Source organism: Oncorhynchus mykiss, chromosome 16 (genome assembly GCF_057628025.1).
Source record: "Oncorhynchus mykiss isolate SJ-2025 chromosome 16, ASM5762802v1, whole genome shotgun sequence".
Lineage (NCBI taxonomy): Eukaryota > Metazoa > Chordata > Actinopteri > Salmoniformes > Salmonidae > Oncorhynchus > Oncorhynchus mykiss.
This window is the reverse complement of record NC_143037.1, coordinates 74,349,223-74,376,956: the sequence shown is the minus strand read 5'-3', so window position 1 is coordinate 74,376,956 and position 27,734 is coordinate 74,349,223. Positions and strand designations below refer to the sequence as shown.

Below are 27,734 nucleotides of genomic sequence, written 5' to 3'. Positions count from 1 at the left end.
TACGATTAATTGGGGAGGAACGCTGCCCTTAACATAATAAAAATGCAAGGAGCACCTTCTAAAGCGGCTTCCACTTTAGCAAAACAGAGAAATAAGATCCGGTTTTTGTCGAACAGGAAGCGAGGAGATACTGATGGCGCCCGACTAGAATGGAGTAGCAATTATCGCGTACAACTTCTTATACTGTTTGTTGTGTCTACTAAGTCATACACGAATTCAACTCGCAATACACGGTAAGTGAAAAAATATCCCACAGGATCTCGTGTTTATATAGATAAATTAAATACATTTTCTTCAGGAACGAGCGTTGGACAATCTGTTTTTGCTGAGGCCCTTGAGGCCCCACGCTTTGGTAGGTACTATAATGCCTGAATGCAAAACCAAGGCTGGTCGGGAAAATGGCGGAGCAGGCAAGAGGGAGGGCAGCTAGGCTTGTTTAAATCATAAAGAGTGGGGTCGTTATTAGCTACACGCTCGACTCCAGGTGTGTTTAGCTATAGCCGTCCAAAAATAAAAACGATAATAATGGCTATATTTGACCTGTTATGCCACCCGACCTTGTTGCATGTGTTGTGCAACCTCGTGTCAGCAGTATTATTTTATCAGGATCTGACTGGCTTAACGAAGAACTGACGTTAGCTGGCTAACTAACCTTGCTGTCTTCCTAGCAAAGCTACTATTATTAGCTAGTTTAGCTACTTGCTAGTAAACTTGGCTTTCACTTTAGCTATCTAAGCACAAAGAAGAAGAAACCACGTCCAATGTGGTTAAGTTACAGTTAGCCATGTAGCTAGCTAACTAGCTAGATAGCTACTGTATGTTCATCAGTGGTATTGTTTACCTTCACACTCAAAGACCCACAGAAAGGAGTCCGTTCAACAAAGCACCCTCACGAATGCTACTCAAGAGAAACACCTCTAAACTGATATGCAATAAACTGCAATTATTTCTTTTTTTTTAGGGCATTTCACACAATCAATATCCAATTGAAAGTACACTCCCTGTGAAAGAATAGGCTAATGCCAGAAGATGGATGGATAATCGAATGATAGTTGAAAACTGGTATGCATCATCAATATAGATATCTCTAGTGTAGTGTGTGACCATGACTGTCCTAAGCATGGAAATAGGTCAGATGCCCTGAGAGTTACAGCATTATATTGACAATTTATTTAACTAGGCAAGTCAGTTAAGAACAAATTCTTATTTTCAATGATGGCCTAGGAACAGTGGGTTAACTGCCTGTTCAGGGGTAGAACGACAGATTTTTGTACCTTGTCAGCTCAGGGATTTGAACTTTCAACCTTTCGGCTGCTAGTCCAACACGCTAACCACTAGGCTACCCTGCCGCCCCTCAACACCTGCCAAGGTTGTGGGTTTGATTCCCTCACACACTGAACATGTCACCCAGTCTCTCTTTGGATACTGAAGTTCCCTCTGGGGAAAATAAACATTATATTCTAAAAGCTCTGTTATGTACCATATTATTGTCTATGCTAGATGGAAGGGGAGATAGAGGTGGAGAGCAGCAGTGATGTGGGTCCGTCGGGCTCCGGAATGGAGGAGCCGTCGGAGAGCGGTATGGGCATGGAGTCCTCAGAGGCCATGTCGGCAGACAGCAGTGATGCAGCATCCCACCATCACAGCCAGCACCACCACGGCATTGCCCCAGAGTCAGACTGCCACGTGGGACAGAGCTCAGAGGGGGTCCCGGTATTAACAAAACAACACTATCTGAACTGTTCAGGATCATCAAACTTTAATGCTATGTAACATACAAGAGATACTTAATGGTACAGAGTAATAAAGTCAAAAGTAATACACTTAAAGCCTGTGTGTTTGTAATGATAAGCATAATACATTTTATAAAGCACTTTTTCAAGGACCCAAAGACGTCTATGTTTGATTGTCCTGGTAGGGGCTCTAGTGTTTTGGTAACACTTTTATTTTTGGACAGTTCCAAATAGATGGTTTATAGATGTTCAATAAATGTCAACAACATTTCAACCCTTATCCTAACCCTTATTCTCAACCTAACCCTAACTGTAGCCATAACAAGCAGTTGCTTCTCAACAGATAGTTTGTTGACAGTATGACCATCTGTAGAGCATCTATATGGGACTATCCACAGAGTGACCTTAATGTTTTAGTTAGTCTCCATGTCCATGCCTCTCACCCGTGTTACTGTTTCCAGGTGTTCCTACCAGAGACTAGTTCCAGTACGGATGTCACCCACCACAGGGCCACCGTCCACCTCCCAGACTCCTCCTCTGTGGCCCAGTCCACCAGCGTCTCCACTGTAACACAGTCCATCCTGGTGTCTGGGTCAGCCCAGGTGAGCATCTCTAATATTCAAGCGCCCCCCCCCCCCCACTGACTGGTGTACAACACTCTTTTCTACTAGCATTGATTTAGCTAATAGCTGTGTTTCTTTTAGGTTTGACTTGGATTGATTGATATATGGTTATTTTACCGACTTTAGTTGAATGTCACTGATAGTTTTTTTCTTAACTGACTTGCCTAGTTAAATTAAGGTTAAAAAATACATTTTTAAAAACGTCATATCGTATATTGTATTGCAGGTGACGGTTCACTCCAGCGCGGCGGTGTCTGACTCGACAGCCTCCACCTCCTCAGATCTGGGATCAGCCATAGACAAGATCATAGAGTCCACCATCGGACCCGACATCATGAATGGTGAGGGGAATGAAAACATTTTCCCCGAAGGGAAATTTGATTCCTGTCAATCGTGAAAATATATAAAACATTAGACACAAACGTAACAATCAATGTCAGTACCAACACACTCCATTCGGGTAATGCAATATGTCCATCACAGTCAATATCTATGTATCACTTGTTCTCCAGGTTGCATAGAAGTGACCAGTGCAGAGGACGGAGCTGCAGAGACCAGTGAGGGTCAGTATTTGATACTACAAGGATCAGATGATGGTGAGCTTTTCTCTCACAGGCTACAGTAACTAATTCCGCTTGTGTACAGTAGTTGCAAAAACTCTCCGCTCATTGCTAGACAATTAAAATGCTATTACTAAAGTATTATGTAACAGCACGCTAAGAAAATGTTGCTTCAAAGATAAATATGTTTTTTTTACACAGACACAATAGTGTTTTAATGTTAAGTGTTAGCGAGAATGCAGCTAATACAGCTGTTAGGGTCTAAATGTCAGAGTAAGAACTGGGCGGACTCTATGAAAGCATAAATCAAGTTTATTCACCCCAAAGGGTCGAACAGCTGAACAGACAAAAGACATATTCACACAAGCACTGATATTTAACCCTTTCTCCTATGCTGAGTCTCCTCCTTACACGTCTGAACAGCCAATGCATCTCTGTTGCTAGACAGAACCTTTCGTGATATCTGTTCTTCCTCACTTCATCTGACCTGACCTCTTCCCCAAAGTGCAATACTCCTCCCCAACTCACGGCTGATATGGTGACTGGTACCAGACTGTGTCTGTTCTCCTCCCAGAGGATCCCTGATGGCTAACAATAACATATCCTGACAGAATGTAAACGTTATACATTACCCATCTTTCCCTCGGTGAAAGGAATAAGTATATTTCATAAGTCAAGAAGTCAGAAGCAAACGCAGCCAAGGCAGGTTGAACATCATGTTTGTATTCTGAATAAACTATCCCTTTAATGATGGTATAGTGTGTTTTTGGATCAAGAACACTTATCTGTACAAAATATCATTGGGTCATTGGTTTGACTTGATTAGGTACACCTGGAGCAATGGACATTTTACAGAATGTAAAGATAGAAATGTATTGTGTAGATCAAATTACGTTTAATTTCAAAAAGCTATATATATTAGGAAATGTTGGTAAATTAGCTTTTGTTGTTTAAAGAACTTATGAAAGAGATGTTTTTTCACCATCTTATCGTGGAATGGTGTTGTTCAATGACAGACCTATATTAGTTGGAAATCTGTCGCTTGATGGTTTTATTTCAGAGACAAATAATTATGTTTTGTTGCAAAACGTTATATATCCACCTCATTCGCAGAGAAATGGGTTGATTTTACAGTCAAATGTGACAAATAACTACACTTTTAATAAAGAACTGTACAAATGATACATTTTGTGACATCAATATAAACTAAGTATACAAAACATTAAGGACACCTGCTCTTTCCATGACATAGACTGACCAGGCAAATCCAAGTAAAAGCCATGATCCCTTATTGATGTCAATTGTTAAATCCACGTCAATCAGTGTAGATGAAGGGGAGGAGACAGGATAAAGAAGGATTTATAAGCCTTGAGACAATTGAGACATGGATTGTGTCTGTGTGCTATTCAGAGGGTGATTGGGCAAGAACGATTTAAGTGGCTTTGAACGGGGTATGGTAGTAGGGGCCAGGCGCACCGGTTTGTGTCAAGAACTGCGACGCTGCTGGGTTTTTCACGCTCAACAGTTTCCTGTGTGTATCAAGAATGGTCCACCACCCAAAGAACATCCAGCCAACTTGACACAACTGTGGGAAGCATTGGAGTCAACATGGGCCAGCATCTCTGTGGAACGTTTTCAACACCTTGTAGAGTCCATGCCCTGACGGATTGAGTCTGTTCTGAGTGGAAAAGAGGAGATGCAACTCAATATTAGGAAGGCATCCTTAATGTTTTGTACACTCGGTGTATATATGAGATTTTTTTTTAATAAAACATTTATCAATACAGTAATATGAGATTATTTATGTCAAGGATTTACGTTTGACATGTTAGTCATTTAGTAGATGCTCTTATCTAGAGCGACTTAGTTAGTGCATTTATCTTAAGATAGCTAGGTGAAACAACCACAAATCAAAGGTTCCATATATAAACTTATGAGAATAGTTCTTTATTGAACCTTCAAAAGGGTTCCGCTATAGTTACAAGCCGAAGAACCCCTATCTGATACTATTTAGAACCATTGTTTTGTGTGTGTACAGGACACGAACATTCCGTTTCAGCACACAATTGATATATAGCGTTTTGCAACCAAACCCCATTTTTATATCTAAAATCTGTCAAATTAAGAATCTGAGAACAGTAGTATTTTGCACATACACACATGAAGGTACGCATAAGCAATTATTTCTGATCAAAAAACACAAATGGGAAGAATGTGTGTATGTCGCGCTTTGGACAGAAGCTCTAAAGAAATGACTGTCAGATTGGAATAGTTGAGCGTCAACTTATTTATACTTCTCTGTACAAAAATATCATTAGTTAATTGGTTTGACCTGATAATGTACACCTGGGGCAATGGACATTCAAGAGAATTGACATTTACACAATGTTCAGATATACATTTATTGCGTAGATCAACTATAACTGTCAAGATGGGAGATTGTAGGTGCTCTATTCATTCTATTTCTATATCCAACATGCAGTTCCAGATACATCCCTGCAATTAGTGAAGGCAGCCAATCCAACATGCAGTTCCAGGCACAGCCCTGCCATTGGTTGAAGATAGCCAATCCAACATGCAGTTCCAGATACAGCCCTGCCATTAGGCAGCCAATCCAATAGTTTCAGAAAAGGAGTCACTTCCTGACATCTGTATTCAGATAGTTGTAGTCACCGCAGAAGTTACTATTTGTCCCCTGGAAAGATAATTACTTTCCACAAAGCAGCGTTAAAACTAGGGTTATCCAGGTTTGTACCAGACCCAGACAGAGAGTTACTTTCCACAAAGCAGAGTTAAAACTAGAGTTATCCAGGTCTGACCAGTGTGGTTTCTCCCTCTCCTATGGTAGCCCACACGTCGTCCTCGGCCCTGTCCAGCCATCACCGCATCACCATCGAGGCTCTGGGAGAGGGTCCTACCTCCACCTGCCACGACCAGGGAGACATGCAGGGTATGACATATACAACCTATGCCAGTGGGTTGCCATGAAAGAACATTGAAACATAGAGATTTCAAGTGAATGCTGTCCCTTTTTATTTTTTTTTATCAAATGTTTTATGACATGCTAGACAACCTGGACCCTGACCAGCCAGACCAGCCCTCTGGCAGCCATTACCCAGACCATGAGGACCAGGAGAACCAGCCCCAGCACTCCCACGCATCTCAGTACATGGACTGTAGCGGTGGAGATGCAGACGGACCTGACCAGGTAAGGGGCAGACACAATTTAGTTTTTTTTTTTTTGTCACGTTTGAAAACACACCTTTTAAGTCAAGGATTTAATTGTTATTTTGGAAATCGTTCTTGTTTTATCTCCTTTATGGCTTTTCAGTTTCTTTTATTCCATTGTTCTACGGTAAAGTGTGTTTTTAAATGCAGTTTTAAATAAAGTTTGACTATTTTTGATTTGACCAGACTGGAGAGTCGTCCTCCTCGTATGTAGACGACGAGGAATCTGACCAGACTAGGATCTCGTCCCGGTCTCTGTCCCGCTTCCCGGAGTACGGTGTAGTCGACAACTCTGACCAGGACCTGCGGGGGTACGTGGAGGGTAGCGGAGCCGCCGACTCCAACCCCTCGTCCCCCGGCATTCGACGACGCCACACTCACTATGTTGTGGACTGCAGTGCGGGGACGGAGGTGTACCTGGAGTGTGAAGAGGATTTGAGGCCACAGCACTCTCAGAGCTACATCGACAGCAGCAGCAGAGCTAACCACTCCCAGGGTCACTTAACCCTGCCTAACCACTCCCAGGGTCACCGAACCCTACAGCAGTATGTGGAGTTTGTTGCTGCAGATTCAGAGCAGCCCGGTTGTTCCAACTACCAGGATCAGGAAGGGCAAAGGGAGGACCCAAACAAGAGCCCAGACCAGAACCAGGACCCAGACCAGCCACAGCACTCTGACCAGCAGCAGCCCCAGCACTCCCACTACATGGAGACCACCAGCAGCAGCACTGGCCCAGAGGCCTCCCCGGGGTGGTACACTGGGATAGGGGAGGGAGGCGAGGGCTCCTCCACAGACCACCACCACCCCCAGGCAGACACTGTGGGATCAGTCCACCACCACCCCCAGGCAGACACTGTGGGATCAGGCACAGACCACCACCCCCAGGCAGACACTGTGGGATCAGTCCACCACCACCCCCAGGCAGACACTGTGGGATCAGGCACAGACCACCACCCCCAGGCAGACACTGTGGGATCAGTCCACCACCACCACCCCCAGGCAGACACTGTGGGATCAGTCCACCACCACCACCCCCAGGCAGACACTGTGGGATCAGTCCACCACCACCACCCCCAGGCAGACACTGTGGGATCAGTCCACCACCACCACCCCCAGGCAGACACTGTGGGATCAGTCCACCACCACCCCCAGGCAGACACAGCGGGCTCAGCAGAGGCTATGGAGTGCACAGAGAGCCAGCCTGGCCCTTACATCAGCAGCAGTGGGACCTACTCCTCCCGCCCGGAGCCTGAGGTTGAGGGGGCCCCTGAGCCTCAGTGGTCCCCCAGTCTGGGGAGGCCTTTCAGGGGAGAGGAGGGTGGCGTGGTGGGGGGGTCTAGAACTTCAGCTGTGGAGGCGGGGGCTGGAAGAGGACCAGGGGTCACCGTCCCCCACACCATGGCTGAACTGGAGGAGATGATGGAGGTGGTGATCGTTCAGCAGTTCAAATGCAAGATGTGTCCCTACAAAAGCGTCTCCAAAGATACCCTCATCAACCACATGAGAGACAGGCACTTCAAACCCGCAGGTACAGTAGCCCCATCCCATCTAGAGAGAACTGAGAGACATGCACTTCAAACCCACAGGTACAGTAGCCCCATCCCATCTAGAGAGAACTGAGAGACAGGCACTTCAAACCCGCAGGTACAGTAGCCCCATCCCATCTAGAGAGAACTGAGGGAAGAAAGACACAAACATACAGTACAGGAGGCAGCCATCTAAATCTAAATGAATCACTAGTATTGATCCTCAGTTTAGACCTAGACACATCTGAGGGCAGAAACTGAATTCAAATGGAATCAAACTTTATTCATCCTCAATTGAAATGAAATTAGATGAAAACTATTTATCCTCAGCTGAATTAATTAGGTTACAACTTTTATCCCCCTGGGGAAAATAGACTAATACAACCCTTTTATCATTTACCGAACGTGCGCTCTGCCAACGAGGCCTGTATGGAATATGATCAAATAAAACGAGAGTGCTTTATTAACTCCTAAACTGAGGTTCTGTGCTCCAATAGAAACTAAAAGGAATATTCCTAAATCAATCCCCAAAGGTAACATTTGGATTTTATTGAGCTGATTTGATGGTCCTGTATGGAATACAATGATCTGATTGGTGGTGTGCTGTGTGACTTCCAGGTGGCCCCCCTCCTAAGAAGCGTGGTCGGCCCAGGCGTAGTGATACGTTGGCCCGTCAGCAGGCTGAGGTGAAACCAGAGCCACAGCCTGAGGAGCCAGAGGACGAAGACATCGTAGATGCTGGGGCCATCCATGACTCTGAGGGTACGTTGAGATCCATGTCAAGTTTTTAAAAAATATATATAAGCACTTGTCACATGAAGCCGATAGTCGGTCGGTCAGCTGGGCGGTCGGTCGGTCAGCTGGGCGGTCGGTCGGTCAGCTGGACGGTCGGTCGGTCAGCTGGACGGTTGGACGGTCGGTCAGTTAGCCCATTAGCCAGGCGGTTAGCCGGTCAATCGGCCGGTCAGCTGGGCAGTCGGTCAGTCAGTCGATTGGTTACTTGGGTGTAGCGGCTAGTGGTCGATTTGGGATTCACACACTCACTCTCTCCCTCTTTTCTCTCCAGAGGACAGTGACTATAACCCAGCAGATGAGGATTGTAGGGGCAGACAGCCTGCCCTGCTGAGACAACCTGCCCCTCCTCCCTGCTCCTCCACAGACCGCCCCCGACGCAGGGTGGGCCGCCCCAGGAAGTTCACCTACACAGAGGGCAGCTACAACTGCAAGGGTGGGTACTACTGTAGGAACAATACACTCACCATGCTCACATTCACTGAACAAATACTCAGCTGTTTCTGCCCGTCTTCTCAATTTTTAAATGAAGGCCTTTTCCAAAGATCACCGCAAGAAGACAATTGTGTGCTGTTTTCATTCACTAAGCTGTTATTGAATAGGTTTCTTATCCCTGCTCTGCATTTTCCTTGTTTCGGCTGAGTGCAGAAGCTGAGGGTGCATTCAAGCAGCGTATCGAGAGTGTGGACCCTCAAGGCTCCGAGGAAGCCAGTTCCTCAGGCCTGGGAAACGGACCAGATTCCTTGGCCAATGGAAAAGCAGTGGAAGCCGGCATCAGCCAGTCAGACTCTGAGAACAAAGACCCGTCACCCAATGGGAGGCCGGAGGAGGCAGAGTTTTTCCCCAGGAAACGAGGTCGACCCTCCAAGAGGTTTCTCCGCAAGAAATGCAAGAAGTACATGAAGTAAGACTCATTGTTACTGACACCTGAAACGAGCTACTGTATCTCTGAATACCTGTATCGTACTGTCCTGAACTGTACTGGGATAGCCTGGATTTTAACATTTTACATTGTCCCTTCCAGCAACTATGGTGGTTGCGTACGGCACAGATCTGTACTGTTGGAAAGGATATTACATGATGTAGCCGCATACCGAGATCTTCTAACTAAATACCTTCACTCCCCCTACCGGTGTGTATCGCCAGATATTACACATCTCTGAAGCCCCTCCTGAGGCCTCACAACTGTTGGATTTGTGGCTCTCGCTTCCTGTCCCAGGATGACTTGAGGTTCCATGTAGACTCTCACCAAGGAAACGACCCAGAGTGCTTCAAGTGCCTGCAGTGTAACTACCGTTGCAAACGCTGGTCCTCGCTCAAGGTGAGTGGGGCCCGGGGGCATACAGTCCGATCAGTCAGTCAAATGTATATAGCCTTCATTACAGCATCATCTTTATTGCAAGTGAATTACACTGCTTTTTTTAAATCATTGAGTCAGTCTTCAGTTTTTCTCTTGTATCTCAGGCCTGGTCTGTTCCCTGTACTGTCTGTAATAATCACAGTGGAATGGTAAGTGTCTGTTTTCTCTGCTGTGTTAAACAGGAACACATGTTTAACCACCAGGGGAACAAGCCCTTTAAGTGTGAGGAGTGTGACTACAGCAGTGTGTATAAGAAGGACGTCATTAGACACTCTGCAATACACAACAAGGACAAGTATGTACACACACACACACACAGGACGTTATCATACACTCAGCAGTATGTAACCAGGAGCAGTATGTTCTCTCCTGACACCATGTGTGGGACATTCACATGTGAGCGTCATACAACTTACATCACCAGACCAAAATGGCACATTAACCTTTATTGTTTGGGGTTTTTTTTAAGCTGGAGACCGATCGAAGCTTAATCGATTTTAATGAATCAATCAAATCATTCGATCCAGTAACTTATTTTTTCCTCCTTTCACAGGAAAACAAAGTCTGAGTCTGTAAGTATTTTCACCTTTATTAAATCTATAAAATGTTGAGTTACTATAGTTGACTACCCTAGATAGACTTTTTCTATCCAGGTCATGCCATGTAAAAACATGTTATAAACCCAGTACGATATCTTGTTTTTATGCCACAGCAGGTTTATGAAATATGTATTAAAAGTTTTAAACCCAGTAAGATATCTTTTTTTTATTTTTTTATCCCATAGCAGTCGTATGGTCTGCCTGTACAAGCCAGATGTATTTGCACAGGTCTGTCTGACTCTCAGCAGGTACCTAAAGGTGTTGTCGTTCCCGTGTCCAGTGTGGTCTGTCTGACTCTCAGCAGGTACCTAAGGTGTTGTCGTTCCCGTGTCCAGTGTGCCATAGAGTCTACCCCATGCAGAAGAGACTCACTCAGCACATGAAGACACACAGTGTTGAGAAACCACACATGTGTGACAAGGTAACATCTGACCTTGATTAACAATTCCAATAATCCGCTCAAATCAATCAGGGTTCTAGTTTTTAATCTCCTGATTTTCTTTTAAATCTTTATAAATATCTTTGTGTTTTGACTTCCCAGTGTGGGAAGTCCTTCAAGAAGAGATATACGTTCAAGATGCATCTCCTCACACACATCCAGAGTGTTGACAACAGCCGGTCAGTACAGGAAGTAGCGCAATTTTCATTGGGCCTCTCAGCAGAACATAGCGTCTCAGCAGAACATACACATAGTCAGTCATGTGACACCAGGGTGGTATTCATTACACACTGTAGCAATTTGCACTGTGAAGTTCAGTTAGTACCTCCCTGTTTTCAAAATGTTTTCTCCTTATCATACGCTACAGTGTTAATACCCTCTAACTTGTCTAATGTGTCTGTCTACCAGGTTCAAGTGTGAGTTCTGTGACTATGACTGTGACAACAAGAAGCTCCTGCTCAACCACCAGCTGTCCCACGCCAACGACCGGCCCTTTAAATGTGACTACTGTAAATACTCAACCTCTAAAGAGGACTTCCTGGTCTCTCACCTGGCCATCAAACACACAGGTGAGTTCTACACCTAATCCCGACTCTTAAAAACCCTGTCAGTCCCGAGACCCCAAGTCATTTATGACTTCCATTGATCTGCATGTCCAGCCCTTCATATTTATCCTCACAATGACGTGTTTTATCAGGACAACCAGAGCTAGCTACAAAACAATTTGACATAAACAGTAGGGCTGACCCCAATTAGTCCACTGGTCGATTGTTTGATCGATACGTTATTTTGTCGACCATCATTTTGTATATATTATTATTATTTTTTATTTTTTACGGCACACAAGATTGTTTTATTCGCGCCCATGTCAGTGAACTAATCCATAGTGGAGGCTTCGGGGACGGCACAATCCAAGAAGAAGAGGATTGTGGATTCACAATGTACTTCACTCCATTGTGTACTTCATGTACTTCACTCATTCCAGAATGGGCTCTCTCCCGACCAATTTGTGCACGTTCATTGTTTCATAACTTATTGTGTGAATTGTTTGCTTTTGATTGTTCGTGTCTATCAATTCTCCATTACATATATCACCAGTAGTATATTTACTGTTCATTCCTATAAATTCTAATCTACAATGTTTGTTTGATTACGTTAATGTCTTGTTAATGCATTCAAGGTATTATTATTCCAGTCTTTTATCGTTCTCATTGTCGGAGATGACACGTTTTTCACAGAGGCCACAACTTATGCTACACTTGTTGAGTAAGGACGCACACCTGATTACGCATAGCAGTAAGCCTATAGGCTAACCTAGCCTGCGTGCAAATCTTGGCATATAAATGTGCCCTGATAGTATTTCTGATTGGTCTAACGTATCTCCACTAATGAGCTGTGGAGCTTTTCAAAGTCATGTTTTCTTCATCTCAAACAGCAAGCAAACAAAGTCTGTTTTTACATCACATTGAGAATGACAATAATTCCTCAATGTATTAGAAAAATCTTTCCATCTCTCTCTCCCCCCTGTCGATAACCACTCAGCGTGAAAAGGGGGGGAAATGTGCTCTGAGGCAATGGAAACGTCATAAAATAGACCTACCTGATTACTTCTTATCTATTGCTCAAATAGTCTACAGCCGTGTCTGTCCTGAGCTCACTGGCACAGGAAATGCTGAAGGCCCAGAATATTTTATACAATGTTGTACGTTTGCTAGTGAGAGCTTTGAGCCAGACCCAAGTTAAGAGTTGATACAATGTTTTAAGTTCGTTGCAGACAGGCCATGCGCAGCCAATGTGATTTATAGGATATTTATTTTCATCAGGATGTTTTCTACCTGTAGGCTGCACTGTTTTACATTATTTTGGGGGGGGCTTTATAAGGCTATTTTTTTTACATAGTTGGCAATGCAATAAAAGTTACTTTTCTAGGTTCATCGTTTTCATTTAGATTTGGATATAAATTTTGATTGACCACCCAACAATGATTTTCAGATACGAAGATGTTATTATAAATTAAATGAAACTGTTCCAGGAAAATGTACATATGTAAACCATATAAATGGTCATTCCACATGAGAAAGGTTGCAGACTCCTCATGTAGCCTATTACCTGCAACTTCAGGAGAGAGTAACGGCCGAATCTGCCAAAGCCAGTAGGAGCAGGAGGGTGACAACCGGGTCGGGTTAAATTGTTTTTCTTCTGATTATCTTGCTCTCTGGCTCCCTCTTGAGTCATTTGTCTTATTTCACCGAACAGTGCACTTAAACCCTCAGACAAGCTCAATGCATACATGGTTTATTTTCTTAACACATAGACATACCCTATGTATGGAAAAATACACGTTTTAAATTTCTACCAATCGGTTGGATCGAAAGAACAGACGACTTTTGATCGACCAAGTCATTTTTAGTCATGGACAGCCCTAATAAACAGTTGCATTCAAATTCAAAAAATGTAACTCTAAAGGGAAAAACCTATTTATATGAATGCTGTAAGTACAGAAATTGTTTGCTCAGTAGGAAATTACATCTTAACTAGTCAGTGACAACAACTGTGTGGAGTTTGTGACAGCAACTATGTGAGTTTATTATAGACACTATGTCCATGAGATTTCTTATGATCTTCTATGTAGAAGAGCCCCTTTACCGTCTAACAGCTCGGTAGCTTGTGAGCGTCATATAACATGTTACATGTGCGTGTTTGACTCTCAGCCATTTTTGTAAAAAAAAAAAAAGACAGCGCCGGGCCCCTTCGGGTTCCGCCCTTGGCTCTCACAAACACCCCTCTAGCTCATCCTCCGTTTAATCACACAGATTAATGGTACAAACGGATGCGGAAGAATTATACAAATCCTATGGTACAAGCCACACTGTTTAAAAGGGGTTAGAAGTCCAAATTGCACCTGCGTTGCAGTGGGACTCATTTGGGTTTAAACCCTTTTTAAATGTGAGTACTGTAAATACTCCACTTCTAAAGAGGACTTCCATGTCTCTCACCTGGCCATCAAACACATACGTGAGTTACTGTAATGTCACTATGATCTTCTCCGTCCCAATCAGTTTAGTTCACTAGCTATTACAAGGGTTTACCACTCAACCTCTGGAGACAAACACACCCTTGAGGGGTTGGTAGCACAAGGCCAGGTTCACTCTCCACCAGTCCCCCTACCCCCCCCCCCCCCCCCAAAAAACAGTGACCCTTCGTTCAATGGCTCTCTTCTCTAACCTCTCTAGGATATCTGCCGCCCCTATTCAGCTCTTCGAGGTGTTGAGTAACTAGGAGCAGAAGCATTTAGGATCACTGCCTTCCTTTCACCCTCTAGGAGAAAAGCCGTTCTCCTGTGAGATGTGCCACTTCATGACGAAGCACCGTAAGAACCTGGGTCTGCACGTCCAGTGTCGCCACCCGGAGGCGTTTGAGGAGTGGAGCGCTACGCACCCTGAGGAGCCCGTCAGGCGGAGGAGGAGACCCTTATTCACCCAGAAACAGATAGAGGAACTCAAACGGCAACACGACGACACAGCGGGCCTACAGAACACTATAGTACGCCTGGGGAAGAGATATATTGTACTTTAAATATCTATATGCCTCTAAATACAGAGATGAACAGGAGTTTGTGGGTATTCTAAGGGAAGAAGAGTAGAAGCTAGTAACTTGGAATGAATAATATCTAATGGATAGTTTTTGGATAGGGAATGTTTGACTGTTTTTCCCCCCACGTGTTAGGTAGCAGTGGATTCTGACACACTACAAGCCATGCAGACAATGCAGAACGCCTCAGTCTCCCAAGATGCAATGGGAAACACCACCATCACTTACGAACAGGGTCAGTTATTTTTCGTCTTCATTCCTCCAATATTCTTTCTTCCTCCTTCAGTGACCAACTTCCCCACCAAGGACAGATTAACAGACTCTTTCGTATGGCCTAAGATCTCTACCAAGCCCAATAGTAATGTTTTATAATGCATTTGGAAGCATGACACAATAATATCTTAATCTCTTTCCATCTTGACAGCCGGGAATTCGGACCTGTCAGCCCAGAATGCTCTGGATCTGCTGTTGAATATGAGCAACGCCAGACAGTTGGTGGAAAACTCACTACAGGTACTGGCTGGTTCACACATTGGCTCTTTGAGTAGACCTCTGGCGTTTTACTGACCTACGTAATGATTCCCTACAGGACTGCTACACAGCTCTGCGTGATTGGGACAGACTAGGTTGTGTATTGGATGAGCAGTCTGCCTGTGTGTACTCCTCAGGTACAGATGTTGAAATCATCGGACTCAGAGGCTCTAAAAGCGGGCTCCTGGACAGCGGTTACCTCGGCGACCGGGGGAGCCCAAAAGGTTTATTTGATTTAAATTTATTTGAGGCTGGTGTAGTGTAATGTTTCTTTTTAAAGGATCATTTTTTGGCTTATTTACAACCAGATCTCAATCTGTATGTAAATGGAATGTTATAGAAGGGTCCAGACACAATTTGGTACGAACGCTTAGGAGGTTAGTACTGTATATATGTGCTTTAGGAAGCGTCATTACCCGGTAGAGCAGAATTTCTTAATCCTGGTCCTGGGTAACCAAAGGGATGCAAGTTTTTAGTCGTTGCCTTAGCACTCACACACCTGATTGAAATCAAAGGCTTGGTGAACGAGTTGATTATTTGAATCAAGTGTCTGAGTAGAAGGGCAAAAGCAAAAAAGATGGCCGCTTTGGGTCTCCAGGATTAAAGGAGAAATGTGTTTTTTCTTTTTTTTAACCAAATTTCACTTTTCATTTGAAGAGTCCAGACACTTATTTTTTCTTTTTTCGATTTCATTTTTTTTTTTTAAATCAACTTACCCCAGCCAGCGATTAAATTCCCTCATCCTTGTTGTGCAGTATGGGGTCTCTGAAAAAAACACTATATCGAGAGCTTTTCCTTTTCTAAAAGGATGTGTTTCAGAGTCGCTCCCCCCAACCCCCTGTACTGCACAACGAGGATAATAACGCACCTAAAGCACATACAGTACCAGCCCCCCTAGTGTGAGCACTAATCCCAATCACACCACTGTCCTGCATTTATTTTTCTCTCCGTCTCCCTGCTTATTTTTAATAATATCCCTGGCTAAATAAAAATGTAAAAGTATTTTTTTTTAAGTAAAAAAAGTATAGTCCTTTTCATTTCTGCTGTGGTCCTTTTAGGTTGTGACGTTCCACATGTCTGAGAATGGGGAGACCCTGGTGCAAGAGGTCCAGGAGGTCTATGAGGCTGGGACCAATGAGAATGGAGAGATTACTCAGAGAGCTATCCAGGCCTATGAGGGGGCAGAGGGCTTCAGTGGGGTGGAACAGATGGAACAAAGCACTGGACCTGGATACAGGTACTGTAGAACCTGGCCTCACCTGGTCAACACGGCACTGGCCATTAGCTAATGAGCGACATTCTGTCTGATCTGCTATACAATTTGCATTTCTTGACGATATTTTAACATGATTTTCGAAGCCCTGTAATAAGCTTATTCTCCCATTACAAAAAAGTATCAAACATTTTTGGAGATAAATTAACTTAGTTGACTTCCACTTCAGTGTTCCAATATGTTGTGTTTTCAGTAGTGACGTGGGCAGTCCCCAGCCCATGGAGGAAGAGCAAGAGGGAACAAAAACACTCAAAGAGAACAGAGACACCCAGTACTACCTGACCTCTGGTGTGGGGGATGGAGTTCTACAGCAGGTAGAGGTAAGCCAGCCACAGGAATACCACATATCGTAGCAGGGGGTGTTACAGAACAGTTTCTACAGGAATACCACATACTGTAGCAGGGGGGTGTTACAGAACAGTTTCTACAGGAATACCACATACTGTAGCAGGGGGTGTTGGAGAACAGTTTCTACAGGAATACCACATACTGTAGCAGGGGGGTGTTACAGAACAGTTTCTACAGGAATACCACATACTGTAGCAGGGGGGTGTTACAGAACAGTTTCTACAGGAATACCACATACTGTAGCAGGGGGTGTTACAGAACAGTTTCTACAGGAATACCACATACTGTAGCAGGGGGTGTTACAGAACAGTTTCTACAGGAATACCACATACTGTAGCAGGGGGTGTTGGAGAACAGTTTCTACAGGAATACCACATACTGTAGCAGGGGGGTGTTACAGAACAGTTTCTACAGGAATACCACATACTGTAGCAGGGGGTGTTGGAGAACAGTTTCTACAGGAATACCACATACTGTAGCAGGGGGTGTTGGAGAACAGTTTCTACAGGAATACCACATACTGTAGCAGGGGGTGTTACAGAACAGTTTCTACAGGAATACCACATACTGTAGCAGGGGGTGTTACAGAACAGTTTCTACAGGAATACCACATACTGTAGCAGGGGGTGTTACAGAACAGTTTCTACAGGAATACCACATACTGTAGCAGGGGGTGTTACAGAACAGTTTCTACAGGAATACCACATACTGTAGCAGGGGGTGTTACAGAACAGTTTCTACAGGAATACCACATACTGTAGCAGGGGGTGTTACAGAACAGTTTCTACAGGAATACCACATACTGTAGCAGGGGGTGTTACAGAACAGTTTCTACAGGAATACCACATACTGTAGCAGGGGGTGTTACAGAACAGTTTCTACAGGAATACCACATACTGTAGCAGGGGGTGTTACGGAACAGTTTCTACAGGAATACCACATACTGTAGCAGGGGGTGTTACAGAACAGTTTCTACAGGAATACCACATACTGTAGCAGGGGGTGTTACAGAACAGTTTCTACAGGAATACCACATACTGTAGCAGGGGGTGTTACAGAACAGTTTCTACAGGAATACCACATACTGTAGCAGGGGGTGTTACAGAACAGTTTCTACAGGAATACCACATACTGTAGCAGGGGGGTGTTACAGAACAGTTTCTACAGGAATACCACATACTGTAGCAGGGGGTGTTACAGAACAGTTTCTACAGGAATACCACATACTGTAGCAGGGGGTGTTACAGAACAGTTTCTACAGGAATACCACATACTGTAGCAGGGGGTGTTACAGAACAGTTTCTACAGGAATACCACATACTGTAGCAGGGGGTGTTACAGAACAGTTTCTACAGGAATACCACATACTGTAGCAGGGGGTGTTACAGAACAGTTTCTACAGGAATACCACATACTGTAGCAGGGGGTGTTACAGAACAGTTTCTACAGGAATACCACATACTGTAGCAGGGGGTGTTACAGAACAGTTTCTACAGGAATACCACATACTGTAGCAGGGGGTGTTACAGAACAGTTTCTACAGGAATACCACATACTGTAGCAGGGGGTGTTACAGAACAGTTTCTACAGGAATACCACATACTGTAGCAGGGGGTGTTACAGAACAGTTTCTACAGGAATACCACATACTGTAGCAGGGGGTGTTACAGAACAGTTTCTACAGGAATACCACATACTGTAGCAGGGGGTGTTACAGAACAGTTTCTACAGGAATACCACATACTGTAGCAGGGGGTGTTACAGAACAGTTTCTACAGGAATACCACATACTGTAGCAGGGGGTGTTACAGAACAGTTTCTACAGGAATACCACATACTGTAGCAGGGGGTGTTACAGAACAGTTTCTACAGGAATACAGTTCCTGGATCGAAGATGATGTTAATGCTCTGAAACTCTCGGGAAACTCATCCCTGTTCTGTTGAACTGTAGATGTCTGAGAAGGTGATCTGCTGTCTCTTCCTCCATCTCTCTCTCTCTCTCCCTCTATTCAGCTAAGCAGTGAAGTCCCCGGTTCCCCCTCCATGGTGGCATCCCCCCAGGACCAGAACCAGCTCAACCCAAAGAGGTTCTCCTGTCGTATCTGCTCAGAGTCGTTCCAGGGCCGCAGTGACATGGAGAACCACAAGAGGGCCCATATCGACCCCTCCACCTTCAAGTGTCCTGACTGTGACTTCACTGCCTCCTCCTGGCCAGACGTCAAGGTGGGTCTTTTATCATTTCTCAGCCAGGGTGTAAATCTCAAAACAATACTTCCTTGATTCCTTGTGCCCTCTCTAGAGGGCTTTGGAAGCGTAGAGGACCCTCCCCTCAGATCTCTGGTCTTCTACACCTGCATTGCTTGCTGATTGGGGTTTTAGGCTGGGTTTCTGTACAGCCCTTTGCGACATCAGCTGATGTAAGAAGGACTTTATAAATCAATTTGATTGATGTGATTCTCTACCGTCTGACGTTTTCAGAAGGTGGTGAGGAGAGCACACCCAATAAATTGAGGAAAGAGTTTGAGATGAACCCTTTTAATAAATATGAAGGGACTTTTTTCTTTGCCCCCAAAAAATGTTTTTGGTATTGAAAGGCATCATTGACCCCTAGTAGCGAATTAGTTTGTCTCTATCCTAAGCATGCTATCATTTGGTTATCAATGTACCATTCCTTTCCCAGACGCACATGGGCATGCATACCTACCTGCGGCCTCACAAGTGCCCCAGCTGCAGCTTTGCCTCCAAAAACAGGAAGGACCTGAGGAGACACATGATGACGCATACCAACGAGAAGCCCTTCACCTGCAAGATCTGTGGACAGAGGTAATTCAACCAATTAGGGCGTCTTGAGGCTGTGAGAATAAACTTTGTTATGAAGTGTTGGGATTGGTGACGCCAGCTTAGAATGTTTTTGTTGTTGTTGTACAGAATATGTTTTGAAAGCACCTTAGGTAACCATTCTGGTCTGTCCCACCGATCAGGTTTAATCGTAACGGCCACCTCAAGTTCCATTTGGAGCGACTCCACAGCCAGGACCCTCCGGCAAAGAAGATCCATTCTGGAGGAGGCTCCCAGCAACAGGCCTTTATAGTCAGCGATGACGAGGAGGCTCTCGCCATGCTACAGTGTAAGGAACACACACACGTTTACACCAACTTGTAGGTCCTTTCGCTGGGTGAATAAATCACTGATGTCCTCTATTTCCATCCATACCATTTGGAGGACATTTTTGTTTCAGCTACAGTTTGTTTGAAATGTTAACCACTTGTGTTGTTATTGGCCATTGTCTGAGATGCTGTTGTTTCTCTCTTTGTTACAGACCTGCAAGAAGGACAGACCATCAGTCCGGAGCAGCTACAGAAGGCCCTGGGTCAGGACCACATTATAGTGTCCCAGGAACAGGGCCTGGAAGACAAGGAGGAGGCCACGTACATCCAGCAGATCACCACAGCGGACGGACAGACGTTACAGTACATATCTGGAGACAACCAGGTGACGTTACAGGAGACAACCAGGTGACGTTACAGGAGATAACCAGGTGACGTTACAGGAGATAACCAGGTGACGTTACAGGAGATAACCAGGTGACGTTACAGGAGATAACCAGGTGACGTTACAGGAGATAACCAGGTGACGTTACAGGAGATAACCAGGTGACGTTACAGGAGATAACCAGGTGACGTTACAGGAGATAACCAGGTGACGTTACAGGAGACAACCAGGTGACGTTACAGGAGACAACCAGGTGACGTTACAGGAGACAACCAGGTGACGTTACAGGAGATAACCAGGTGACGTTACAGGAGATAACCAGGTGACGTTACAGGAGATAACCAGGTGACGTTACAGGAGATAACCAGGTGACGTTACAGGAGACAACCAGGCGACGTTACAGGAGACAACCAGGCGACGTTGCGGTACATGACAGGAGACAACCAGGCGACGTTGCGGTACATGACAGGAGACAACCAGGCGACGTTGCGGTACATGACAGGGGACAACCAGGCGACGTTGCGGTACATGACAGGGGACAACCAGGCGACGTTGCGGTACATGACAGGGGACAACCAGGCGACGTTGCGGTACATGAAAGGGGACAACCAGGCGACGTTGCGGTACATGACAGGAGACAACCAGGCGACTGAGGTACACGGGGAGGGAGCCAGAGATGTACAGCTACTTATAGACTTTTTTATATGGATCCATGTAGGTAAACAATGAAGATCTCATCCCCGTCCTCTACCCCGTCAATCCCCCTCACATTTCCAATTAGCAACATAAAGATACTTATAGATAAAATTACTTTCAAGTAGACTATAAAGTTTTACTTTGACTATAAAGAAGTGGGACAGACTGAATATATTGTGGTAATTCTCCTCCTTCACCCTCCTGGGGTCTAATTCTCCTCCTTCACCCTCCTGGGGTCTAATTCTCCTCCTTCGCCCTTCCGGGGTCTAATTCTTCTCCTTCACCCTCCTGGGGTCTAATTATCCTCCTTCACCCTCCTGGGGTCTAATTCTCCTCCTTCGCCCTTCCGGGGTCTAATTCTTCTCCTTCACCCTCCCGGGGTCTAATTCTTCTCCTTCACCCTCCTGGGGTCTAATTCTCCTCCTTCGCCCTCCTGGGGTCTAATTCTCCCCCTTCGCCCTCCTGGGGTCTAGTTCTCCTCCTTCGCCCTCCTGGGGTCTAATTCTCCTCCTTCGCCCTCCTGGGGTCTAATTCTCCTCCTTCGCCCTCCTGGGGTCTAATTCTCCTCCTTCGCCCTCCCGGGGTCTAATTCTCCTCCTTCGCCCTCCCGGGGTCTAATTCTCCTCCTTCGCCCTCCCGGGGTCTAATTCTCCTCCTTCGCCCTCCCGGGGTCTAATTCTCCTCCTTCGCCCTCCCGGGGTCTAATTCTCCTCCTTCGCCCTCCCGGGGTCTAATTCTCCTCCTTCGCCCTCCCGGGGTCTAATTCTCCTCCTTCGCCCTCCCGGGGTCTAATTCTCCTCCTTCGCCCTTCCGGGGTCTAATTCTCCTCCTTCGCCCTTCCGGGGTTTAATTCTCCTCCTTCACCCTCCCAGGTCCAGTATGTCATCTCTCAGGATGGAGTTCAACACTTCCTACCCCAGGAGTACGTGGTGCTAGCAGACGGGAACCACATCCAGATGTCAGATGGACAGATCATCCAATATGAGAATGATGGGGCCTTCCTACAGGAGCAACAGGTGAGCGAGAGGATCCCAAAAACACTCCCATCACAAAACAATCAAGCTCCAAAAGAATCACTCCTAGAAATATTCAACCCCCAAAACAGTCGAACCAGAATACTGCTGTGTTTTGGGATAAGGAATTGAAATGTTCCCTGTGACAGAGTAAGATGGAACGTTAAGTGTTTAACTTCCTTGGCTCTCTTTTCAGATTTCCCTGAGTCATGACAGCCAGATCCAGTATCTTCCCGTCAGTTCAGAACAACAGATAGTCAGTCCTGAAGACTTGGAGGTTGCTGAACACACTGCTGTCACCGGTATGATAACACAGTTTCAGTTACCGAAACATAAACCTTCTCATAAGTAGACATAATTGATTAAATCCTTCCAATAGAAAAAATTAAGTTAGTTACGAATGTAACTTTAATTAAATTATTTGACTCTTCACATGGGATGATTTCACTGAACAACAAAAGAAAGGGAATATTGAATGAACCCGAATGATCCATCGCATCTCCCAAAAACATGTTCAACATACATCTGTAAAATGATAGTCTAGAAACTAAAGCTGTCTAAGGTTGTCTTCCTCTCAGGCTTCCATGTCTTCTCCATGGACCTCCTCAATGTCCACCTCTTAAACATCAGACTCTGAGGCCTCATCTTCACTGTCACTTTCCAACCTTGTTGAGGATGGCTCGTTGAGGATGGCTCATTGTCAGGCTCAAAAAGCCCCAATTCAACTCCCCTATTGCATAGCCTGTTGTGTGTGTTCCCAAACAAGGACCAAGGAGGAGGCTGATGTTGGTGGGATTTGGCAACAGAGGAAAGAGCCTCAGATCCACAAAGTCCCTTCCACCAGGTTGCTGATGAGATATGTTGACACGACTGCCAAATTGCATCTCCATCCCAAGGCACTTGCTTGGAAGTGTACTTCGCCAGACAGCCAATAACCTTGCCCTGATCCAGGCCAATGTGGCGAGACATGGTAGTGATGACACCATAGGCCTTGTTGATATCTGCACCAGACAGGATGCTCTTGCCAGCATACTGGGGGTCCAACATGTACACTGCGGCGTGTATGGGCTTCAGGCAGAAGTCTTCACGCTTTTGATGTATTTCAGAACTGCAGTTTCCTCAGCATGGCGCAACAGTGAAGTGGGCAGGGCAGTACGGATTTCTTATCTTACATCTGCAAGCAGAGTGAACATCAGACAGGATGGCATTGTCTCCCTCAATCCGTGCAATGGCTACTGCTATAGGTTTCAGGCTGGTTACCACTCTCTCCCAAAATGCATCACCCAGGAACATCCTCTTGATGGGGCTGTCCATATTGGCAGACTGTGTGATATGGCCATTTCTTGGAGAGACTCCTTCCGCTCCAGGAGGCTGTCAAACATGATGACAACACCACCCCAATGGGTGTTGCTGGGCAGCTTCAATGTGGTGCTCTTATTCTTCTCACTTTCCTTGGTGAGGTAGATTGCTGCTATAACTTTATAACCCTTCACATACCTAACCATTTCCTTGGCTCTCTTTTAGAGTGTATCCATTGTTTTCAGTGCCATGCTGTCCTTGAGAAGCAGATTCCATGCATTAGCAGCACATACAATGGGTGTAGTGTGAGGGTAGGAGGACTCCGCTTTAGACCAAGCAGCCTTCATGTTCACAGCATTGTCTGTCACTAGTGCAAATACATTCTGTGGTCTAAGGTCAATGATGACTGCCTTCAGCTCGTCTGCAATGTAGAGACCGGTGTCTCTGTTGTCCCTTGTCTGTCCTCTTGTAGAATACTGGTTGAGGGGTGGAGATGTAGTTAATTATTCCTTGCCCAGGAACATTTGACCATCCATCAGAGATGATTGCAATGCAGTCTGCTTTCTCTATGATTTGCTTGACCTTCAATTGAACTCTGTTGAACTCTGCATCCAGCAAATGAGTAGATAAAGCATATCTTGTTGGCTGTGAGCATCAGCGGTGAACCAGTTGCATACTCAGCTCGAGCAAGACATTCATCAGCATTTCTCTGACTACGTTCCTCCATTGAGTCAAAAAAAACTTCTGATTCCAGAAGGGCCATGAGCTGTTGGTATCGATAAGGTGTCTGATTCATCTTTTCACCTCGAATAGAAGTAGAGGTACTTTGGTCAGAGGTTGCTTGTTGTAAGCGCTGAGGGAACTTTATGCACTTGGACAGATGATTCTGCATCTTTGTTGCATTGTTCACATATGATTTGGCACATTATTTTCAAAAGTACACCGCTTTTCCTTCTACATTAGCTGCAGTGAAATGTGTCCATACGTCAGATAGTGCCCGTTTCCTGTAAAGATTTGAGAAAAATTATTTAAAAAAAACAAATACAATTCCATGTACAGATAAATAGTTAAGCAGTTAAATTAAACAACTTCTTTGTAAGATAATTGTTTTAAAATGAAACGTATGGAAACAGGTGAATTAACATCAAACCCACATTGTAGCAAAAACTAACTAGCAGAAATTGTTAAGTTAGAAATTATTTAAACACACTTTGCTATAGGCTACTATTTACCAACAAAAAATAATGTATGTCGCATAAAATATATTCACCCCTCACAGTATTGTAATCAAAACTTCCCAGAAAACCTGTAGTTCTTTGCTCAGACAGTGTAGTAGTGTGGGTTCAATAGCATCTCATTAGTGTGCAAGATCTTGAGAATCAGCTGTACATGTGATGGACGAATGCACTGTGCATGCAGAGGGTTGCAATTCCATTGAATTGGGGATAGTTTAACCAAAATATGCCACAAAACCTAGAATTACCTTTATGTGTAATCCCAAAAAAAGGTTCACTGTTAAAAGCTAACTTTTTTTTTTTTTAATGAATTTAAGCAAAATTCCCACAATTCCCGGGCTTAACGCCCCATGGAATATTTCCAGAAATTTACCGGAATGTTAGCCACCCTAGTTGAGAACCAAATGAGAACTTGTTCTCAACTTTAACCTGGTTAAATAAAAAAGTTCTGCCACAAAAAAATATCTTGTAAACTAATAAGTCTTGCATAGTTTTTTTGTTTGTTTTGGTATGTTGCATTAAAAGAGACTAATTGCGTTGAATCGATCACAATTCCCACAGTAAAGGGGAACGTTCATAGTTTTAACGAAGGGAGAAAACTATAGAAAGTTGAGTGTTCAATCTCGTGTTTCTCTGCGCAGGCTGATATTTCTTCTTCGCTGCAGTCCCGGGGGGAGCCTCGTGCGTGCACAGCTTAGAGGGAACTTTGCATGTAATGTCCATTTCCCCCAAGGAAACGAGGCTGTTCTGTGGGCGATCATCCAAACACACACAACTTAATATTAGGAAGGTGTTCCTAATGTTCTGTACACTCGCTGTACATCGTTCAAATAAACATTTAATAAATACATTAATCAAGGATTAGATCATAGGTGGGCAACTCCAGTCCTCGGGGCATGATTGGTGTCACACTGCTTATCCACCCCTCTCATCTCATCCATCCAAACACACCTGATTTAATCACATTGCATTCTAAAATGAAGATCATGATTAGGTGATAATTGGAGTCGGGTGTGTTTGCTGGGGCAAAACTGTGACACCAATCAGGCCCTCGAGGACAGGAGTCGTCCACTCCTGGACTAGATGATAAGTTGAATCAGTACTTACTCTCTCCATCTGTGTTCTAGTCATAGCAGATGCCGCCACGCAGCAGACACAGACCGTCTACACTGAGGCCACACAAGAACAACTGGAGCTGCTACAACAGCAGGGCATCCAGTATGATGTCGTCACCTTCGCCGACGAGCAGAGATGACGTCATCGCCTTCAGACACTGATGTTGGATGCGATGCCACTGCTTTAAAGGACAGAGAGACGGCCTGCAGTGCAGGACCCTGTGTGATGGAACCGTATGAGCTGACAGAGGGGCCAGTGACATACACAGTTTTTTTAAATTTGATTGATTTAACCTTTAACTAGGCAAGTCAGTTAAGAACAAATTCTTATTTACGATGTTGACCTAGGAACGGTGGGTTAACTACTATTTTTCCCCCGTGTCAGCTCTTGGATTCGATCTAGCAACCTTTCGGTTACTGGCCCAACGCTCTAACAACTAGGCTAACTGCCGCCCACCCTAGTAGCCATCGTTTAGGAAGATCAGCCAAAGCAAGGCTCTGCACCCAAGCTACAAATCATCTTGTATCCCAAACAACTACATTACATGATCAGGATTAGCGATTCTGGGCAGTGCCTTGCTCAAGCTGATCCCCCCCCGAACACGGTGCTCTACTCTGATATCTGTGATACACTATATATACAAAAATATGTGGCCACCCCTTCGAATTAGGTGATTCGGCTATTTCAGCCACACCCGTTGCTGACAGGTGCATAAAATCGAGCACACCGCCATGCAATCTCCATAGACAAACATTGGCAGTCGAATGGCCTTACTAAAGAGCTCAGTGACTTTCAACGTGGCACCATCACAGGATGCCACCTTTCCAACAAGTCAGTTCATCAAATTTCTGCCCTGCTGGAGCTGCCCCAGTCAACTGTAAGTGGTGTTATTGTGAAGTGGAAATGTCTAGGAGCAACAACGGCTAAGCTGCGAAGTGGTAGGCTGCTTAAGCTCACAGAACGGGACCGCCGAGTTCTGAAGTGCGTAAAAGTCGTCTGTCCTCAGTTGCAACACTCACTACCGAGTTCCAAACTGCCTCTGGAAGCAACGTCAGCACAAGAACTGTTCGTTGGGAGCTTTCTGAAATGGGTTTTCATGGCTGTGCAGCCGCACACAAGCCTAAGATCCAGCGTCGGCTGGAGTGGTGTAAAACTTGCGCTGTAGCATACAATTACATTCTAGATGATTCTGTGCTTCCAACTTTGTGAAAATTGTTTGGGGGAAGGCCCTTTCCTGTTTCAGCATGACTGTGCCCAGAGCGAGGTCGATACAGAAATGGTTTGGGGAGAGAGAGAGAGAGAGACCCATGATTTTTGGAATGAGATGTTTGACTAGCAGGTGTCCACATACTTTTTTGTCATGTGGTGTATCTTCAGATATGAGTTGATAGGAACCGTAGTAGGGAGGATTTAAGTGGCTGCTAGCTATCTCATCTTTTCAGTGTTCAAATAGATGAACTCTCACTGTTAAATACATACAAAAAGCTTCTGTAAATTCTAAAATGTTGCAAATTCTAAGTTGATCATAGGGGCTGCTGTACATTTTAAGGAACAAAGTTACAAGAGAGGTTGGTTGATCTAGGGTGAGTCCCAAATGACACCCTATTCCCCACATAGGGCACTATTGAGCCCTGGTCAAAAGTAGTGCCCTAAATCAGTTATTGGTTGCCATTTGGTACGTATCCCCACTCTGTAATTATTTAAAATGATCTTTCTGCGTGTGCCTCAATACCTGCTTTGACTTGCAAGACGAAGAAGAAGAGGGAATTAAATGGCTGATTTATATTTAAGCAATAAGGCCCGATGAGGTGTGGTATTATGGCCAATATACAAAGGCTGTTCTTAGGCACGACACAACACGCTAAGCCGTGGTATATTGGCCATATATCACAAACCCCTGAGGTGCATTATTGCTAACATATATTGGTTACCAACGTAATTAGAGCACAAAAAAATACATGTTTTGTCATACGAGTGGTATACGGTCTGATATACCACGGCTGTCAGCCAATCGGAATTCAGGGGGCTCGACCCACCCAGTTTATAATTCAGAATAGAGCACAGCATCCAATCGATGCCTATGGAGGATCGGATGACTGACTGTGTGACTACAGGATTGATTGCGATTGGTGGATAAAGAGTGGTTAATGATTTGGTTATTTGTACATATATATTTTGCATATAAAGCATTTTGTCCCATGATCAAGGATATGCTTGAAAGGAAAATGTCTGAATAACTAAAAGCTGATACCAAATAAATCACTGATATATATTGTGTAA

At 44.7% G+C, this 27,734-nt stretch overlaps 1 protein-coding gene across 21 annotated transcripts; it reads left to right on the top strand.

The window, feature by feature from the left end:
• The first annotated feature begins 65 nt into the window (after positions 1 to 65).
• Positions 66 to 27,734, top strand: LOC110492669 (zinc finger protein 335). Of its 21 annotated transcripts, none has more exons than XM_021567114.3 (31): positions 101 to 233; positions 962 to 1,062; positions 1,501 to 1,713; positions 2,195 to 2,335; positions 2,583 to 2,697; positions 2,869 to 2,952; positions 5,765 to 5,866; positions 5,985 to 6,124; positions 6,331 to 7,672; positions 8,289 to 8,432; positions 8,737 to 8,898; positions 9,111 to 9,366; positions 9,609 to 9,783; positions 10,005 to 10,117; positions 10,376 to 10,394; positions 10,702 to 10,842; positions 10,963 to 11,039; positions 11,269 to 11,429; positions 14,183 to 14,403; positions 14,587 to 14,686; positions 14,876 to 14,964; positions 15,120 to 15,206; positions 16,041 to 16,219; positions 16,449 to 16,575; positions 18,617 to 18,826; positions 19,284 to 19,426; positions 19,585 to 19,730; positions 19,923 to 20,095; positions 21,664 to 21,807; positions 22,001 to 22,106; positions 25,466 to 27,734. In XM_021567114.3, exons 3-31 carry the CDS (start codon positions 1,501 to 1,503, stop codon positions 25,591 to 25,593), a joined length of 5,238 nt encoding a protein of 1,745 aa, XP_021422789.3. In that variant the 5' UTR covers positions 101 to 233; positions 962 to 1,062; the 3' UTR covers positions 25,594 to 27,734. The 21 variants fall into 21 exon arrangements, 15 of the variants coding, with proteins under 15 accessions (XP_021422794.3, XP_090060042.1, XP_021422793.3 ...); XM_090203917.1 differs by having other exon boundaries at positions 107 to 233; positions 2,869 to 2,919; XM_021567115.3 differs by lacking the exon at positions 101 to 233 and adding an exon at positions 355 to 484.